This window comes from Myxocyprinus asiaticus, chromosome 15 (genome assembly GCF_019703515.2).
Source record: "Myxocyprinus asiaticus isolate MX2 ecotype Aquarium Trade chromosome 15, UBuf_Myxa_2, whole genome shotgun sequence".
NCBI classification, from domain to species: Eukaryota; Metazoa; Chordata; class Actinopteri; order Cypriniformes; family Catostomidae; genus Myxocyprinus; species Myxocyprinus asiaticus.
In genome coordinates this window covers 24,090,786-24,110,152 of record NC_059358.1, presented here as the reverse complement: position 1 = coordinate 24,110,152, position 19,367 = coordinate 24,090,786, and the positions used below count along the sequence as shown (strand labels likewise).

General features: G+C 37.0%; 2 protein-coding genes across 3 annotated transcripts; one reads left to right on the top strand and one right to left on the bottom strand.

Moving 5' to 3' along the window:
- Positions 1 to 311: 311 nt before the first annotated feature.
- LOC127452449 (protein LRATD2-like) lies at positions 312 to 4,061 on the bottom strand. The gene is made up of 2 exons (XM_051717896.1): positions 734 to 4,061; positions 312 to 510 (listed from the first exon to the last, which is right to left on the bottom strand). The coding sequence occupies exon 1, from the start codon at positions 3,613 to 3,615 to the stop codon at positions 2,794 to 2,796; it is 822 nt and encodes a 273-aa protein (XP_051573856.1). The 5' UTR covers positions 3,616 to 4,061; the 3' UTR covers positions 312 to 510; positions 734 to 2,793.
- An 8,861-nt stretch (positions 4,062 to 12,922) lies between these two features.
- Positions 12,923 to 17,956, top strand: LOC127452429 (kelch-like protein 38). Of its 2 annotated transcripts, XM_051717859.1 has the most exons (4): positions 12,923 to 13,111; positions 14,929 to 16,282; positions 16,392 to 16,497; positions 16,592 to 17,956. In XM_051717859.1, the coding sequence occupies exons 1-4, from the start codon at positions 13,086 to 13,088 to the stop codon at positions 16,879 to 16,881; spliced, it is 1,776 nt and encodes a 591-aa protein (XP_051573819.1). In that variant the 5' UTR covers positions 12,923 to 13,085; the 3' UTR covers positions 16,882 to 17,956. The 2 variants fall into 2 exon arrangements, with proteins under 2 accessions (XP_051573819.1, XP_051573818.1); XM_051717858.1 differs by lacking the exon at positions 12,923 to 13,111 and having other exon boundaries at positions 14,654 to 16,282.
- The last annotated feature ends 1,411 nt before the right edge of the window (positions 17,957 to 19,367 follow it).

Genomic DNA, 19,367 nt, shown 5'->3' with positions numbered 1-19,367 from the left:
AAATAAAATGTAAAAACTCATTATGAATACTTTATATAGCTGCCAAATCTTATATCTAACAGTTAGTATTAGCTCAGTCTGAAACAGTAATACATTTTACAAATATACTGTCATTTAATATCCTGAACAAGAAGGGCAGAGTTTGTATTTTTGTGTTGGTTCATAAATTCTTCTAAATTCCAGACAGTGAGATGGCTGAATATAGAGTCTGATATATTGCATAGTGTAACAGGTATAAGGACAGGCAAGGAGGCGGGAACCAGCTGAACAGTCAACGTAACTTTTAATGTAGAACTCAACTTAAAACAAATACACACAAACATACAACACAGCCACGTGCGTCTCTCTCTCTCTCTCTCGAACTGGCGTCTCTGGCTCCCCTTTATCTTGCTCTCCTGCTGATCAGATGATTCAGCGCTGTGCCCCCTCATGGCCCAGCCATGCCCTCCTCGTCGTCACACTCCTCCACCCGCCCGATTCAGGCCGGGATGCCACCGGACTGCCCTCCCTCTAAATTAAAATATTAAGTAATACTCCTGACAAGATCCAGGCTTATATATTTGTCTAACCCGCAACATATTTCATTATTGGTTTAACATTAATTTAAAATACATGAGATTTCATGTTGAGTGTGAGAGGGATCTCAGTCAGTATCTTACAAAAAAAACAAAAAAAAAAAATGATGAGAAATTAATGTAGATTAAATTGAGACTTAAATCTAATTAAGACTTACACTTTGAAATACTTCAGAAAGCAGTGGTTATCTTCTCTGAGCATCTGTACATCTTATCATGGGAACACAGTCAACGTCTCCAGCAGATCTGCACAAATCCTCTCCTTTTTTTCTAAACAAAGCCTTCCCTAGGCAACAATATCTCACAGATACTACAAACAGGGGGAATCTCAAGTCTAGTACTGGGAAACAAAAAAACACATCAGCAACTAAGAGATCACATTTCTCACTTGCTATGGTCTCTTTTCTCCTTATATTAAATCCCTATTGGAGCTGGACTCAAACACTACAAAAACAACACAAAAGGCAAATACTGGCTTCATGAATATAAAAGTCAGAGAAGAGAGTATAAGAATGATTATTCAACCTAACAAAAAGTCTTTGTCGCACAGCAATGGTCACAACGTTCAGCCCTCAATTTCTAAACAGTTGACTCATCATATAACATCTGTCACAGTGTAACGCAAATAAATGCAGTCAGAGTAGAGAACAATATGACCTTGTACACTTACGAATGTATAAACATGTTTGTGGGAAACAAACGGCAGTCCTGTGTGACATCAAGCACCCCCCCAAAGAAAACACTTAAAAATCAAATTAAAATCCACAAAAGTACATTGGAGAGATAAAATATGCCTTCAGATGGGAAAAGTAATACATTTGTGGAAGAAATCTGTGATCTCCAAACATTTTAAACAGTTATAACTTGAGCAGTTTTAATCATATTCATAACTGAATGTTTATTTTTCCCTTTTGGGTGTTTTTCATCAATAAGTGCTTGGATGCAAGTCATGAAATAAAATATGCTGGAATCAGGAGTCAGCTCAGGCTAAAAAAGTTCTGTCACCACTAAGAGGCTGTAAAAACATCAAATAAATAAATATTCCATCAAACCAACCAAAGGAGTTAATCCGGATTGACACCTAAAATACATTTAAAATGAAAATATCTTCTCTGCACAAGTCTATTTTAGCAGCACTGGCAAACTGAATAACACAGAGGCCTGAATACAGCACGGTCAGTAGAAAGTGTGTGTATGTGTGTTTATATAACGCATTTTTCTGAATTCAGAAATTCAGGATTCTTAATTAGACCTATTATATGATGAAACAAGTAACTTCAAAGGGATTGTTTACCAAAAAAGGAAAATTCTCTCATCATTTACTCGCCCTCATGCCATGTGGGTGATAAACAGATACATTTTTATGTCCTTTTTTCTTTTTTTTACTACCAATCTCCACTTTCACATTCTTCGTCTTTTGTTTTTGGCGATTCACATTCTTCGTGCATATCACCACCTACTGGGCAGGGAGGAGAATTTATAATAAAAAAGGACTTAAAGATTGATAAGTTTCTCACACACACCTATTATACCACTTTTGAAGACATGGATTAAACCACTGGAGTCCTATGGATTACTTTTATGCTGCCTTTATGTGTTTTTTGAGCTTCAAAATTTTGGTAACCATTCACTTGCATTGTGAGGACCTACAGAGCTGAAATGTTCTTCTAAAACTATTCGTTTGTGTTCAGCAGAAGAAAGAATGTCGTACACATCTGGGATGGCACAAGGGTGAACAAATGAGAGAATTTTCATTTTTGGGTGAACTTTTCCTTTAAGTCCAACAACACAGTCAAACTGATTATATTATAAGTGATCTTGAAGCAGATGCTGAAGAACAAAACTATAATTAAGTAAAAATACACAGACTTTATTGACCCTTTGAATAAGATACAGGAATACATACTCCACCACACAAATAAGGGTGGTGAAAAATGTCACTAGAGAGTGATCATGAAAAGGCTCTTGCACGTGAATACAACGGAGAAAGGGGAATATGTCTATATGATCACATTCTTATTATGAAAAGAATTATCTTTGCAAACAAGTAAAGAAATTTTTTCCAATTTATAAAAGCAGACTTAGGGAAACTCTCTTGAGAAACTCTGGAAATTACAACACTGCTACTGTGCTTGAGGTGATTACAAATACAGCTTATTCTCCATGAAGAGGCTGTTTGTCCACACGAGTTTGAGCTTGTCCTCCCTCATTTGATCCATCAGTTACGATTGTATTCATTTTCAGTGTCTTCTGTGCAATTTAAATGATTCTCCAGTTCCTGGATTACAGCGTCCCTTCCGATTTGGTCATTTCTCCTTTTTTCCAAGATCAAATCCTCTAAACTCTGAAAGTCCAAAACGTGACTTTTCTTTTCTGACAGTTGTAGTTTCATCTTATATGGCTGCTTGCCGATTCGTATTTCACCTCCAGTTTTGAATTCGCGCTTGCCAAATTTGCACCAGGCAGCAAAGCATTCGGAGTTCTTCCAGCAAATGTCTCGATCTTCCATCCCGACTTGCTCCATGGCATTCTGCACCACAACATCGGGACTCAGCGAACGAAACTTATACAGGTCGTTCACAATCCTGCCTCTTTTACCTTGACTTGCGTCGTAAAGAAAGTCGCATTTAATCTCATTTCTAAACAAATGAACCACCTGTAAGTCCCCAACACACACTGCCCAGTGGGGGTACTGACCGGCAGCCAAGAACTCAACCAAGTCGCCAGGTTTGCATTTATGTGGCAAGTTCTCGCACGACAGCGTTCCCATTTCGATGAGCCTGATACTCCTCTCGTAAACGCACTCGTCTCGATAGTATACCGCACATTCTAATTCGTTACGGCAGTCGTAATGGTTGTCATCTATGTTTGGGTCCTTTTCAGTCTTATCAATGTTCTCTTCTTGCTCGTCGTCATCGGTGGAGAAAATATAAGACACGCCGATCCGTGGAGCTTCGTCCTCTGGGTCGAAACCATTAGGGTCAGCCGTGGGTAATTCATTATAATTCAAATGAGTAAGTTTTTCCACTTGATTCCCCATAATAACAATGTCTGAAACTCGTGCGAAATTTCACGTCCCACCTGTGTAGATCAGGGAAGGGAGATCTTACGCGTAATCCGGCTTTGGAGCCCAGTTCTGGTCTAAATCCATGTCTTCTTTTTATCAACAAATAGCTGTATAGAGTAATTGTGCGATGTGCGATTTGGCATATCATACAGGTATCGAAAATGTTTCCCAGCACACTTTTCTTCAGTCAGATCTGATGTTGAGTTTCAGCGTGCGTTCTGAACAGGTGCGTCTCACCTACCAACATCCTGGTGCGAACTGCAGACAAGTGAAGCCCGCCAGACACAATGGTGAAGCCACGGGGTAGTCCTGTGTTCCGCGGTTAACGTCCTCTCTGAGGAATTGTACTTTTGACGTAATGGGTGGTGTCCGCTGCTTTTTGAAGTCCTGACACAGGCAGTTGCTGCATGAGTGAACAGAATAGCAGCGCTCACGGTATTTACTCAAGACACGGTCAGTTAAAGAGACAGTGCACATTTAGAGCGAAGCAGACTTATGTTAGTTCTTCATATGAATAAAGCCAAGGCAAGTCACTGAGATCTTCTACACTTTATAGGGATAGTTCACCCAGAAATGAAAATGATCTTATAATTTACTCTCCCTTATGCCACCCCAGATGTACAGTAGATGATTTCCTTTCTGCTGTTGAACAAAAAATATTTTTGGGAGAATATTTCAGCTCTGTTGGTCTATATAATGCAAGTGAATGGTGGCCAGAACTTTGAGGGTCCAAAAAGCATATAAAGTCATCATAAAAGTAATCCATAAAACTCCAATGGTTAAATCCATGTCTTCAGAAGTGTTATGATAGGTGTGGGTGAGAAACAAATCAATATTTAAGTCCTCCTATGCATGTTCAGGAGAGTTCTTTGTTTTTTTGCTGATTCGTATTCTTGGTGCATATCGGCTGTTTTGCAAATATGATTTCTTTATTCTATTTATTTTGCTGCTCCCTTTTTTCACCTCCCTGCCCAGTAGGTGGCGGTATGCACAATAAAATAAGAACCGGTAAAAAATCAGAAGAAGAACTCTGTCCTCTTGTAGGAGGGCTGGTGAATGTGAAGATTTATAGTAAAAAAGGACGTACATATTGGTAGATGGTCTGCACTTATATAGCACTTTTTTAACCTTAGTGGTTTTCAAAGCGCTTTACACTGTGACTCATTCACCCATTCACAGACAACAATGACGGCAGAGCTGCCATGCAAGGCTATAAGGGATAGACTTACATTCAATAGGTTGTACTTATAATCGTTTAACTGATGAAACATTGAAAAACATCTTTCAGAAAAATTCAGTAAAATTTCAGAAAAAACTCCAGAAAATAAAAGTTGGAAAAATTAGATGTGATCTAGGATTTTATACAGCTTTATACAGTGTTTCCCTCGCAGCCTCGTTTTCATTCTCATCAAAAATTAAATATGTCGCTCAGGGGGTCAATTGCGTATGGCAGGTTATGGGCAGCTGCCATACCTTGGCTGCCTGGTCAATGCAAATAAATATATTTTAATTACAGGAGTAACAGAGTTTTAAATTATTTTTTGTCACAAATAATTTCTAACTGACTCAATTCCGTACCCGCGCGCTGTTTGTTTGACTACAGCCGCGGTTACATGCATAAGTCTGTACGAGCTCTGTAGATGCGCTTCAAAATGCCCCTCTTGGCACGAAATGAAATAAAGATAGTCTACAGCCGTTAATGTATCACGAGTATGTAAACATACGGGACAAAACACCTACGCCGTCTTGACGAGTTATTAATATAAATACAGCCGTTAATGTATAACGTGATGCTGACAGGACAAAAATCTTACATCTCAAATCTTATATCCCATGCTACAGCTGTTACAAGCCTATCGTTAATATTAATCATGCAAAAAATCACACACTGTCCTTTGCTGGATAACTTTAGTAGCATTAAGCCCAATCAATTTCAATGACAGGTCTGCTTATCAGTCACACTGAATGCACTGCTTCTGTATTAATGTAAATCGAATAGTCACGCAGTAAAGATGATGTCAATATTTTAAGTAGTTCTATTTTTCATTAGATTACTTTTAAATGTTTTTATTTCACTTTTTTATATTTAATTGCTGCTGTTACTGAAGAACGTAGAGCACTGTTTACTCTGTTCTTTATTTTATTACTCTGCTTTATTACTGGCTCTTGAATAATTACTTTAAAAACTTGAAGCAATGTTTAGGAGAAACACTTGAAAGCTACATTGTTTTAAATTAATTAGTTAATATTTACATCAGTATTAAACTATTTTAAATAAATGAGCCAATAAATAAATTTAAATAAATGTAAATGAATGGATTCATTGATTGCTATTCCAATTTAAAGAAATTAAGATCATCATAAGGGAAGACTTGGCTTTATTGTTGTTTTTATTTATTTATTTATTTATTATTCTTATAACAGCAACTTTCTAATTTGCTGGGTTATGAACAAAGCTATGTGATTCATCTTCAGACGCGTATACGTCGTATTTTAAGGTTGGAGTTGTTAATATTTGTATTAATATTATCGTTTTACCTCTGCTTGCATTTCAGTTTGTCATATGGCTTCAGTTCAATGTACAGTACAAGTAGCCTATGCATTTGAATGAGTCATATGAAGCTGTGTAAATAGGTGATTCAATGTGATATTTGAGGATGATATTGTCAGGAATTAATTAAAATATTTGGGACTTGATTTGATGCTGCCACGTGATGAAGTTTGGATGACGTCATCGGAACTTGCCATACCTTGGCTTTTGGTGAACTGACGCCACTGATGGTGCTGCTCTGAATAAGGTAGTTAGTGTGTCTGCTCTATATCTATATCATTGTACACAGTAGCAGCATCTTCAAAGGTGTCTCCAAAGATATATTTCAGCTTCTGGTATCTAGTCTGGGCAGGTGGGTCTATAAACGACTGCAGTGTTCTGTCCAGTGTTATGGATTGCCAAACAGCTAGCCTCTGACTGTCAGTCCATCACCCCAGTGCTCACGCTTCTCACCTCAGAAGCGTGCCTCAGCTTTTTATTACCTAATGTAACAGCTGGCCAGTGAGTCTACTGTGTATTTGCACACTACAGCACAGAGACCTGTCGCTGCAAGGCATATCACCAGTTGCATGTTATCAAGCCAAGCATCCATCTCCCTGTGCCACATCAAAAAAAAAAAAAATCATAAAACTATACAGCCCCAGCCTCCTGACTGTCTTTTCAGAGCAGACACACCTGCTCTCCTAATATCTGAACTGTGCCTTTAGATTACTCACCTCTGTAGCATAGTGTGCTGATATAATTAATATTTTATTGATTGAAAAAAATCCTGTTTATATCATGTACTTTATCATTTTTATGTGAAATACACATGAATAATATTGCTTTATTGTTCAGCCGTTAGTCTTAAGCATGATGACATTTTCACTGAAGCCATTTGCCACAAAGGTCCACACACCTTGCATCTCTATCCTGTTGAGTAAACAGAGGAATTTCAACTATACTTGACAATTCAGTGTTGGCCCAAGGCAGTCAGTATGCCTGTGAAATTGTATGAAGCTGTCTGCCACTGCAGAGGATATAAAGATGAACAGTCCCTCTCTCTTGACTTCACACTGACTCGCTCAGTGAAAGAACTAATTTAGTTTCCTCAACTGTTCAAGAACAAATGGTTGCAACATAACACTACAAAGAGTAAACAAAATAGGGGGAAAGAGCCACACTAGTGGAACCTGGTTAAGTTTTGTTTCCAGTGGGTATGCACTGGTTGCATCAGAAGAATTATAAGCAGCTAATAGTAAGCTCCTTAAGACTCCTCTTTCTCTCTTTAGGTTTCCAAAGGCAACTGCACTGCATCAAAGGTGTATAATTGCTGAAGGTGCATGGTTTGAGACTGTTGTGATGTGCCGATGAAGCGTACCAGACAAATGGACTGGGTGCACACAGAGAGAAATGAAAAGAAGGCCGAGATGACTGATAGACTGAGGTGAAAACGACAAAAGATGATGAAATACGGTGTGTCAATGTTTTTGAATGGAACACTGTTATTTGCTTTCCTCTTAACTGCAATTCTTTTAACTACTGTGATTTTTAGTTTTAACTGAGAACATGAATAAATAAATAGCTTGTCGGACAGTACACCCTGCGGGTTACCAGGTTGCTGAAAACAAATCACGAAACGATTTTTAGTTTAGTTTTGTAGGTAGTTTAGTGATCAGTATTCTTTAGAGCATTGAATTTATTTCTTCTATTTATAATACCCTTCATTTGTAACAGTTTAATCATTTTTGTCCTTAAGTTTGTAAGTATCATTTGAGCTATACTCTACTGTCCTCTAGAGGAACATGACATAGAACTTCCTAATAACCATTAAAGGGATAGTTCACCCAAAAATGAAAATTTTCTCATCATTTACTCACCCTCATGCCATCCCAGGTGTGCATGACACATTAACATTAGCAGAACACATTAAGATTTTTGGAAAAATATTTCATCTCTGTAGGTCCATACAATGCAAGTGAATGGTGATCATTTTTGTAGCTCCAAAAATCACATAAAGGACACATAGAAGTAATTAATAAGAGTCCAGTGGTTAAATTCATATCTTCAGAAGTGATATAATAGGTGTGGGTGAGAAACAGATCAAAATGTAAGTCCTTTTTTTACTCTAAATCTCCACTTTCACTTTTACATCTGAAAGTCACATGTGGTGCATGTTTAGTTTTACTTTCACATCTGAAAGTGAATACTATAATGGAGAATTAAAGTAAAAATGACTTAAATATTGTTCTGTTTCTCACCCACACCTATTATATTGCTCCTGAAGACAGAGATTTAACCACTGGAGTCATATGGATTACTTTTGTTTCCTTTATGTGAGTTTTAGAGCTACAAAGGACTGGTCACTATTCACTTGCATTGTACGGACCTACAGAGCTGAAATATTCTTTTAAAAATATTTGTTTGTGTTCTGCTGAAGTAAGAAAGTCATACACATCTGGGATGGAATGAGGGTGAGTTAATGATGAGAGAATTTTCATTTTTGGGTGAACTATTCCTTTAACCAGAAACTAGCTGTCATCTCACAAATATAATTGAGCCCAAGATTGCTTTCTACATAGAAGTAATGTTTTCATCTGTCCAGATGTGTGATTATTTCACGGAGATTTTCGATAGGATATACTCTTTCTTGCATTTGTAAACACTGCAAAGTCCCCAAACCACACACCTTACACAGCAGCTGATTTGTCTGCTAAACTCTGAAGAAGAAATGTTGGTATTTGCTGTGTCAAATTCAGAACTTTTTGCGACTGCTTGAAAGTGGAACATTCTCTCCTGGCCATATCAGAAAAAAAAAGCAGGTCATTCAGATCTGACACAACATGACCCAATTTGCTATATCTCTATTTATGTTCCCATAAATTTCTGCCTGAGCAAAGCAAACTCTGTGACATATCACTGTCATAGATACAGCGATGATATTTTAAAGGTCAGTGACCATTTAGCTTGCTATTCCTAAAGGACTGATTGCAGTTTGCATTGCAACTGCATTAGTGGCACCACCTGATATGATATCAAAAAGCAACTTACACAAGCACTTGCTGCATGAATCATTTAACCAAATCAATGATCTGCTTGCCAGTTACACTAAAAATACCAATGTATTGTACAGTTTAATGAAATCCTTGTATATTATTTCCTTCTCTTGTACTGTGGAGAGATGCTCTTGCATTTTGGTCATCTCTTTAGAAATGACGCATTCGGTTATAGTATGCATTTGAGGGGTATCACAAAGGAGTCCATTATGGGAACCGAAAGATGAAAGTGCTGTGATCTCAGGCTTCAGTCCTAACGCTTCCCCCTCTGCAAAATGCATCAGACATTGTGCCTTAATATACCTAAAATCCAGGCTTCTTTCTATTACGACTACTTTTTTGCTCTTTAAATGTTGCACATCAAACAGAAATTTCTAATCAATAGGCACTATTTTGGTAAGAGTCAATTATTTTAATGTAAAAAAAAAAAAAAAAAAAAAAAGCCCATGTGTTTAAAACATGCAGATAAAAGAACACAATGCAGCCACATTTTGCAAGTAGCTCAATTGTATTTAAAATAATGCAAAAATACATGAGAAAAATATAAGGTATCTAGACAATAAAGTTAATCCTTAACATTTAAAACTTTGAGAATATTATTACAAAACATTAAAATACTAATAGTAATAATATTTATGGAAGGCAAGCAGTAGAAAATGTTTGGAGAGTGTTTAGCGGTCACAACCCTCCACATCTTTGTGTGAAGGTTACTTATACTCTTCATTTAAATGTGCAATAATAAGCAGCGTTAATCAGTGAAAATACTCTCCCTAAGGCACAGGTTTTTTGGAAGCTTATCATGAGATAATTACCAAATGCACAATGCACTCACAGTAATACACATGGATGCTCTAGTACAGAGCTAATCCTAGTACTGCTGTGTGCCCCTCAAGATATGTCTACTCAATTGGCAATAAAGTGGTTCTAGAGCTCAATGAGTTTTCCTGACAGGTAAAATGCTACTGAAAGGCACTTCTTTTTATAAGGGTAGTTCTAGAGAATGTAAGGTTCCAGTGTGGTACAACAGCATTTTCATCATTATGAAATGACTGAAATTTTTTTTATTATTATTTCTTCCATGGGAGGTGTAACTGTATCTAAAGGTCAGTGTCTTTTTTTGCTGTAGAACATCGTGCTGATCTCATGATTATGTTGCTAATGTACAGCCTGTACTCTGATTTCAAAGGGTGTTGTGGTAGACGTTCCAGAGAGTTTACTCAAGTCATGCTTTTGAGCCCTTTAATAATTAGGGAGGAGCAAAAATCTGTTTGCCAATAACTTAACCTGACAATTCCAGTTTCCCCTCATTTTGTTTTAGGAATTGCAAGATTTTGTACCTTGATGGTGATGTGAAAACATTTGAAACAATCAACAATAGTTAAAAATCTATACTCTACACTGAAAAAACGTTAACATTATTTAACATGTCTGCACCCACCTGAATACATAAGGTTACACCAGCAAAACTATTTTAAGGGTTAGATCAAATAGAGAATCTTCTTAAAGGTGCACTCAGTTTTGCTAATTAAAAAAGTTTTACATGAAGAATGAATAGAATTTTTTAGAAATATGTTGAAAATTATCATTAGATGAAGACTCCAGCCATATCAGTAACCAAATAAAAGCATGGAGCGGGTTGCCCCATCATGGGCGCTGTCATGCTGACAGCACATGACACTTTGTCATGCAATTGACTAACTACCACTAATAATGATAATAATAATAACATGTTTACTTTATATAGCACTTACAGCCAATGCTCCAGCATAAATGTAAACAAAACAAGATGATAAAAAAAACAAAACAAAACAAAACAAAAACTAAACAATATACTTGCTACAAACAACAAAGGAGACGAAGTCAACAGCACAGTCCAGTGTGATGGTATGATAGTGATAAACAGGAGTGTGATCTACCAGACAATCCAAACAGAATGAGTGCAAGTGGAAAGATAAAATGTCCAAACAAGAGGCGCCAGCTGGAGTCATGAAACAAACCGCTACTACCTACTGCTCTCGCAGCATCAAAAAACAAGTGTGAGCACAAGGCGGTGTTCAGCCAGCAGAGAGAGAAAATTCATTCAGATTAAATCCAAGAATGTCCATAATAGGGATGTGTAGTGTGAGATGGAGAAAACACAGACTAAAAGTAACAAAACAGAAGATAAACAAACATCTTCAATGTGAAGTGGCACTACTTAGTAAACAAACTTCCAGTATTCAGGACAACAGGTGTCAGTATAGAGTCCAACACTACAAGTAGGTAACTACTGGGACTGATGGAATGAGTAAGAGCCAGCTAAAATCTCACTGAGTGCAACTTTATGGTAATTGCAGGTTACCTCTATTTACAGTGAAGTCATGCCAACTGAATTATGCCATAAGATACTCTACCCAGACATTGGTTAGATAGAGAGATGCCCAGAAAAACAGGTGACATGCAGGTTGTCTTTTTTGTGGTTGATCACGCACAGCAACTTATTTACAACAGGTAAATCAATAAAGGAACTTTCAGTTCCTTTATTGAATTTTAGAAAAATGACATTTCTTGCTAATGCCCATGTAAATTAAAAGGGATGTATAGGGCTTTAGAGCACCATGCTATGAAGATAATCACAGTATAGTTTATAAAAGTATTCATATAAAGTTTAAAAAAAGAATTCTTTTAATTAATTATTTAATTATTAAAGTGACCTGATGAAGGTAAAGTATGTCATATGATGCTACATAAACAGTAGATGTTAGAATGCCTGCACAAACTGATAGTTGGTGGGTTGTGTTAACAACATGTTTTCTTGAGGCACATGAGAAGCAATATTTATTTGGAAGTTGTAGAACATCATAGCTTATGTGAAACAGATGGCAGCACAGGTGCAACTATTGCATAATGCTTCTTAGTAAACAAATTTCACCAGTACAGGGAAATAGCACTAGATGGAGCTATTGGGTCTAATTCTAAATTTCTAAAGGCCCTTAGTAATTCATGTTTAAAATTTTCAGTTATAATCAGTAGTATTTACAGATTCTGACAGCATAGCTACAATCTTCAGAGAACCTGAGCATTAAGACATTAAAAACTTTATTAATAATCTGTTTAGAGTTATAAATTGTGATTGAATTGCTTTTTTATTCGATTTTTTTCCCACATCACTGAACATTACAACAATGAATGAAAAGCCTCTGCTCATTGTTAGGCTTGTATATGAAGCGCAGGATACTAAATTAGCAAACCATGATGGAGGTGATCAAACACCTCCATCACTCAGCACTATCTAATTTATACTTCTGTATACTCCGCTTCAAAGCTTTCAGCTGTTATGTCTCCTCGCCCTGAGCCTTCACCAGCCCAGTGTTTAATGAGAACTTCTGTAGTAACACAATGCTGGCTTCTGGGGGGCTTAGCTTAGGAATGGGAGCATCTTTCCAAGTACACAGCAAAGTCCTAGAATAGCTTTAGGGCACCAGCGATGTTTACAGCCTCAGTAAACATACACACGTGGTAGAGTATGGGGCAACTGAGACATGCATGCATTGCAGACAGCGAGGAACCTTGTGTTATGGAAAAAAAGAGGGAGTGATGTTGCACCACGAGGAGGTGTTAGCAGGAAAGCTCCATTCCTGACAGAGAAGAGTTTTCTATTTTTAGGGAGACTGGAATGTGCAGAGAGGCCTCTCCAAGTATTTCAGAACAACAAAATAACATACCACGGTCACCCTAGTCACTATAAACATCCACCTGCCAAACTCACTGAAGAACTTTCAGAAGTGAACTGTTTTAGAAAACAGGGACATCGTACTGTAGAGTTTAAGCTCTGCTTTCATTTTGATGATACAAAGCTAATTGCAGAACAATATAGAATGTGCTTCAAATCAGCCGAGACAAGGTAAGGCAAGATTTGGCTGACACAGGTCTCCAAGCAGATAGTTTGACTGTAGACACCTTCATAGATTGTGGATAACTGCATGGCATTTGGGAGTATTTGTCATTATATCAGTCTGCAGGCATTCTGAACCACTCGCTCTTGAAAAATATGACAGTGTGGTAAATCAGTAACATATATTTTGCCTGGCTGTAAAATATGCAAATGAGGTATCATTTCATGGCTGCCTTTGCCTTCTAATATCTTTAATTGTGCAATAGAACCTGCTTTTGATGCTCATGAGAATATGCTCTGAATATTACAAGTGTCACTTTGATGTCTTTTTGTGGTGCCACTTCACAATCATGTACAAATGTATCATTGTCAGTCAGAAAGGTGTGAAAACATGTACTGTTTTCAACATCATGACACCACATGTACACACCTTAGTATGTGTGTCTTTGTTATTTGGATATATTTGTCAGTGTACAGTATATAAGTGTATCGCTAAATAGAACCATGTAATGAATAATAAAGCCAAACATCCATTGAAGAATCTGCCAAGGACAAAATGCCAAAATAAACCTGACAGCTGATTGATGACAAAACCATTTTAATAAAGTCAACCTCAGTCTAGAACACAGTGCAGCATCCATCCCAGAGGAATGTGATAGCTGTTCTTTGAACAGACATAACTGTGAACACATACACATATAATATCACTTAAAGAGATAGTTCACCCAAAAATGAAAATTCAATCATCATTTACTCTCTAAGCACAAATGACTTAGAACATGTAGAGACATAGAATGTCTCAGCTGCTCTCTTTCATACAATGAAAGTGAATTGGGACCATGGGCTGTCAAGATACAAAAAGAACATAAAAGCATTATAAAAGAAATCCAGACGACTATATTCCAGGTCTCCCGAGACCATACAATAGCTTTGTGTGATAAACAGACTGTCAAACAGGTTTCGAAAGACTAAATGAGTGAGGAACTGATGACAAAATTGGATTTTTTTGGTTAGATTACTTACATTTTTAGGCCACGTTCACACTGATATGTTTTTCTTAAAAAAAAACCTATAGACTTCACTACGTTAATGGCAAAATCCCATTAGAGGCAAGTCAGTCCTCTCGGCCGCCATCTTAGTAACACTCCTAGGAAGCTATTTTCTATCGATACATGTGACATAAAAGTAGCAATGTGTAAAATTTACTTGAAAGAGAAAAGACAGATATCTCTAAAATGGCTGGTCAAGATTACGATCAAAGAGCATATTTCAAATCAGCACTAAAATTTGACAACAATGGAATCATAAATTGGGCTTCTTTAACCCAGATCATGCTGAAAAAATTATATTTTTCGGTTAATGTGCATGTGTTCTCGAGTTAACTGACAGGCGATGTCTGTATCCAGAAGGTGAATTGCTGTTTTACCTGTCAGGCAGGACTTTCTTTTCTACACCAGCTGTATTGGGTGTTCCAATTACTCCCATTCATTTTAATTCAAGTGGTCCATCTCAGGCTAAACAGTCTCTATTTACATCTCTCATCCACACTAGTATGGCGTTCTCCTCTACTGAAATGAACCGTTTCGAAAACGCTCTCCATTGATGCATATTTTGCAATATGATGACATTAGGAAACTGAAAACTGTGTTTTCAAACAAAAACAGATTAGTGTGGATGTAGCCTAAAAGAATTAGTAATAAATGGTTTTAAACTGTTACCCTAAAAAATTTTGTGTGGGGACAAGGAAAAATATCCCATGCCGTTTTGGTGACCAGTATCATAAATGCATAAATGTTACCAACATTATCTTTCATTGTTTTTCACAGCATAGATGGTCTTATATCAGACGTACTGCACTATAAAGACAAAGAGTTGATCTCCACCCTCCCCCTGCAACTGAACAGCTTGAGGAAGGAGAAAATCCTCACTGATGTAGTCCTTTGCTCTGAGGGCAAGGAGATCCCATGTCACCGGAATGTTCTGGCGTCCAGCAGCCCCTACTTCTATGCTATGTTTTGCAGCAGTTTCCTGGAGAGCCAGAAGACAAAGATAGACCTTCAAGATGTTCCTTGTGACACTCTCATGAGTATTGTGGAATATGTTTACACAGGGTCCATCAGCATCACCATGGAACTTGTTCTCCCCTTGATGCAAGTTTCTTCCATGCTTCAGTATGGAAGGCTTTTTGAGACCTGCTCAAGCTTCCTCCAGGCCCAGCTCAGTCCAGACAACTGCCTGAGCATGATTCGTCTCTCTGAAATCCTGCACTGTACTAGCTTGCAGGAAAAAGCAAGAGAGGTGGCAGTGAAGAGCTTCTCAGATGTAGCGGTCTCTGAGGACTTCTGTGAACTCTCGCTGCCTGAATTGGTGAGCTACTTGGAGGACGACAGGCTGTGTGTTGGGGAGGAGCAAGTATTTGAGACTCTTCTAACTTGGATCCACCACGATCCGTTCTCTAGACGTGGCACCATTCATGACTTGTTCCGTCGAGTGAGACTAAGACACATCCACCCTTCGTATCTTTTCCAGTTCATTGCCAGTGACCCCCTTGTCCAGTCCTCTTTTTTGTGCACAGAAATAATTGAATCTGTTCGCCGTCTTCTCTTTTCTGTCGGCACTCATTGCCCTGGTGACTTGGAACCTCTCTGGGCAGCACCTCGACGTCAGAACTGCAAGGAGGCACTTGTTATTGTTGGAGGTCGTAAGAATGGTGAGCGGACGTCTCGTGAGGCATTGCTCTATGATGAGCAGACACAGTGCTGGCAGTGGCTGGCAAAGATTCCTTTGCGGCTCTACCGGCCATCTTATGTGTGTATGCACAGCATCCTTTATGTGCTGGGGGGCTTAACTATGAAAGCAGGAGGGGAGTTCATGCCTAGCAACACTGTATACACACTTTCTCTCAAAACAAACCAATGGAGAATGGGAGAACCTATGCTAATGCCTCGATATGCCCATCAGAGCTCCTCCTACCTGCATTTCATCTTTGTACTGGGTGGATTGATGGCTGATGGACAGCTCTCCAGTGAGGTAGAGCGATATGACACCATGTTCAACCAATGGGAGGCTATGGCCCCAATGCCCACTGCAGTTTTGCACGCAGCTGTAGCAGCACATGACCAGAGAATATATGTGTTTGGAGGGGAAGACGCCATGCAGAAACCAGTTCGAATGATCCAGGTTTGATAATTCAGGGTTTCCAAGAATGTGTTATTCAATAAAGTACTAATTTAAATGATTTTGTATGAATTTGAAGTGGTGGTGTTAAATATGTGTGTGTTATTGATAGGTCTACCACATAGGAAGGAATCTGTGGTGTAAAATGGAGAATAGGACAGTGAAGAACGTCTGTGTGCCAGCTGCAGTCATTGACGGTAAAATCTACATTGTTGGAGGTAAGGAGGATTTTTAGGGGTTTGTGAAACATTGAAATCTTAGTATTGTAAAAAGAATGTACCTTCACATTGGTCTTAATTATTTTTTTAACAGGCTATACAAGAAGAATGGTAGCCTATGACGTTAAAACCAACAGGTTCGAAAAATGTGCGAGTATGAAGGCAAGGAAGATGCATCATTCTGCTACTGCCATAAATAACAAGATCTGTGTTACGGGGGGGCGTTTCATTAATAGTAATGAGAGTGTGGAAGACTCAGACAGCTTTGACTGCTATGATCCAAAGACAGACTCATGGGTGTCAAAGGGAACTTTGCCATTCAAGTTATTTGACCATGGCGCAGTACCCCTGGTCTATCTCTCTGATAAGTCTCTGTCTACATGATTGTACATTATTTATTTGACTGTGCTCAAATAAGCTTAGCAACTTACAGGATTAAAATATAAATGACTGTCTGCAACCACTAAAATTCTTGATTTACAGTAGATGACAGATCATACTGAGACATTCAGAGGAAGATCTAAAGTTTAAAAAAAAAAAAAATCAGAGCCAATTACGATAGCAAGACAAAAAAAAGCTTTCTTTAAGTGTCTCTATGTGTTTGCACATGTTGCATTTTGAATGTGTGTGAAGGGTAAAGTTCCATTCACTAATATTAGTGAATGAATTAGGCATCAACAAACACTAAACACTATTTTTACAGCATTTATTAATCTTAGTTAATGTTAGTTAATAATAATACAATTGTTCATTTTTTAGTTCATAGTGCATTAACAAATACAACTTTTGATTTTAAAAATGTATTAGTATACTTTGAAATTAACATTAACCAAAATTAAGTAATGCTGTAAAAGTATTGTTCATTGTTAGTTCATGTTAAATAATGTTGTTAACTAATGTTAACAAATGGAACCTAATTGTTAAGTGTTACTGTGTGGTTATTTTTTAAGATATTTCAAATTAAGAGCATACAGACAACACAACAGATGTGTTTACAGATGTGATAACATTAAGCTCACCCTGTCTAACATCAAATTAAATAGTATTAGTGTTTATTATATCATACACTTTGCCTTTGAAACTATTCACAATTCTCTCCTGTATTTGGCACTTGATACTGAATAGTTTCAGAGTTGCACTCTTTGTTTATATGTGTACTTTTATTTAAACACATTCCTCAATTTTTTTAAATTGATTATTTATTCATGGTTTTTCAAAGATGTAATGTTATCTGTTGAAAAGTAATTTGGTGGAACAGTAATGCATCCAAAATGACAAAAATGTTTTCTATTAAATGCTTCCTTAATATTTATGCCTTTTTTGTTGTTGTTTCTTACCACAATGGTTATTTGCATCAACTTCGCATTGTTTTGTGGAACAATTTGTTTGTACTGTTAATTTGATCCTTTATATGTAATATTGCTTGAACTTTAAACAAATGTATTTTATAATTAAATAAACTGTGACATAACTCTATGATCTATGAGTATACATCCTACACGACCATTATAGATGACAATCAATGAAAAGTTTCATCATGTGACATGCCTCAGAACATGTAATGACCTGAGGGAGCAGATGTGTGAGAGAAATGTGTGTCTGAGTGTGGGTTATTGCCCTGTCTGAGTCTCGCATATCTTTCTGTGACTCTGTTACTCTGTATGCGACAAGTGTCAGCTTGCCCAGACATGAAGCAAAGATTCGCAATGGAGGCCTGAGGCCAAAAAGAGTCTTTGCTATCATCTCTTCTAAATGTGTAAAATGCTGCAATAGAATGCATTCACAATACTGCTACTGCACAAATACAAAACACAGTAACAATACTTTTGTAGAAAACGTGAACAAAATCAGATCTCTTTCCAGTGAGTTCCCAGTGAGAGATTGGTTTGCTCCGATTAAGAGAAAATTCTGTTTCAGTTTTGCTGTACTTACTGTTTTCCCTTTGTCATGCAGAAAACCTATTACAACACACCAGTGGTGGTTCTGGCTTACTTACGATGTTAACAACTTTTTTTTTTCCAGAACTATACTTTAATACAAAATATATAAAAGGGTTAGTTCACCCAAAAATTTAAATTCAATCATCATTTAATCATCCTCATGACATCCCAGATGTGTATGCAGGTTTGGGGAGTAACGGAATACATGTAACGGGATTACGTATTTAAAATACAAAATATAAGTAACTGTATTCCAATACAGTTACAATTTAAATCATTGGTAATTAGAATACAGTTACATTCAAAAATTCTTTTGATTACTGAAGAGATTACTTTGCATTTTATTGTCATTTGTTTCATTTAATATTTAATCCTTTCAGATGGAAAACATTTATACATGTAAATGATACGATCCAAAGTGCATTTAGATTTGCACTACGTATGTGTGTGTGTGTGTGTGTGTGTGTATATATATATATATATATATATATATATATATATATATATATATATATATATATATATTAGATTTAGAGTAAAAAAGGGATTATCGATCTATTTCTCACCCACACCAATCATATCACTTCTAAAGACATAGATTTAACCACTGGAGTCTTATGGCTTACTTTTATGCTGCCTTCATGTGCTTTTTGGAGCTTCAAGGTTCTGACCAACATTCACTTGCATTGTATGAACCTACAGAGCTGAAATATTCTTCTAAAAATCTTAATTTGCATTCTGTAAAAGAAAGAAAGCAATGTTTCTGGAATGGCATGAGGATGAGTAAATTATTAGAGAATTTTTGGGTATAACTAGACAATGAATATAGAAATGAAGTAACATATATATATATATATATATATATATATATATATATATATATATATATATATATAGGCAAATTATATTAACATGTATATTATATATACA